General features: G+C 59.9%; 1 protein-coding gene across 1 annotated transcript in view; it reads right to left on the minus strand.

Moving 5' to 3' along the window:
• Positions 1 to 325: 325 nt before the first annotated feature.
• The window catches only part of LOC103272612 (leucine-rich repeat-containing protein 37A2-like), a 4,791-nt gene continuing 4,094 nt past the window's right edge, over positions 326 to 1,022 (minus strand). The window contains exons 5-7 of the mRNA XM_008070093.1: positions 832 to 883; positions 603 to 763; positions 326 to 515 (exon numbers count right to left, since the gene is read on the minus strand). Coding sequence (XP_008068284.1) covers positions 419 to 515; positions 603 to 763; positions 832 to 883 — 310 coding nt within the window. The 3' untranslated portion in view covers positions 326 to 418. The remainder of the gene's footprint in view (positions 516 to 602; positions 764 to 831; positions 884 to 1,022) is intronic.

Below are 1,022 nucleotides of genomic sequence, written 5' to 3' on the forward strand. Positions count from 1 at the left end.
CACACATTCATGCGTGAGCTGAGGACCGCGGAAAGGCAGGGCTTGGCCCACGCTGCAGGCAGCCCAGAGCCCTGGGAGAGCGGCCCGAAGGCGACGGTCCCAGTGGGCAGGAGGCCAAGTGCCGTGACTGGTCCCTGGGGAACAGGGGAGAGGGGTCTGAAAGCCCCATACCCAGGGACGGAGTCGCCAGGCTTCCAATACCGCTTGAACTGGGAGCGACAGGGGCCCTGAATCCTTGGCCCATGGCCCATAGGTGGTGGCTGCTGGGAAAGATGGCTCAGCCCTGCTCTCCTGTCCTGGGGCTCTTGTTATCTGTTTATTCACATTTTGCTATTTACATTTTAATTTATTATCACATGGCCAGGACTGCTTGTAACACAGGTATTTTATTTTATCTTCATTTTTTGAGTTGGAGTCACTACACAGCCTCCTCCCCTTGGGGCCACTCCGTCTCCTCGTCGACCTCCGCCGACTCCTCTGGCACCGTCCTTTCCGTCAGGGCTTCTCTGCTGTCCCTGGGTGGGAAGGACAGGCTGAGGCTTGTTCCCCTGAAGGGAGCAGCTCGGCCTGCCCAACCTCCTCTTCCAGGCCCAGCCGCTTACCCAGTTGGGCCTGGAAGACTATCACGGCTGAATATCTCATCCTCCTCATCGTCGGAATCCCCGTGGTGCAGATTCTGTGCCATGTTCTTCTTGCGCCTGGTGTTGCGAGGTCTGTGCATGTCCCTAGGCCAGAATGGCCACCTCAGCCAGAAGAAGTCCTCCTGGAAGAAGAGAGGGGAAGATGGACACCACGCTCCCACCTCCCCGGTGCCTGCCCTGGTGGACTTACCTTCTGCTCCCTCGACGGGCACCTCCTGCGCAGCAGAAACCCAAAGAAGCCCCTGGGGAGACACGCAGTGTGTTAGTGACTCCTGCCTCCTCCCAGGCCACCCGCAACGTCTGCCCCGGTCTCATGAGGAGTGGGCGTGCACCTCGGCCCATAATCACAGGGAGGAACCCCTCCCCCAGGGCCGGGCTTGA

Source organism: Carlito syrichta, unplaced genomic scaffold (assembly GCF_000164805.1).
Source record: "Carlito syrichta isolate Samal-C Ts95f unplaced genomic scaffold, Tarsius_syrichta-2.0.1 Scaffold312909, whole genome shotgun sequence".
NCBI lineage: Eukaryota > Metazoa > Chordata > Mammalia > Primates > Tarsiidae > Carlito > Carlito syrichta.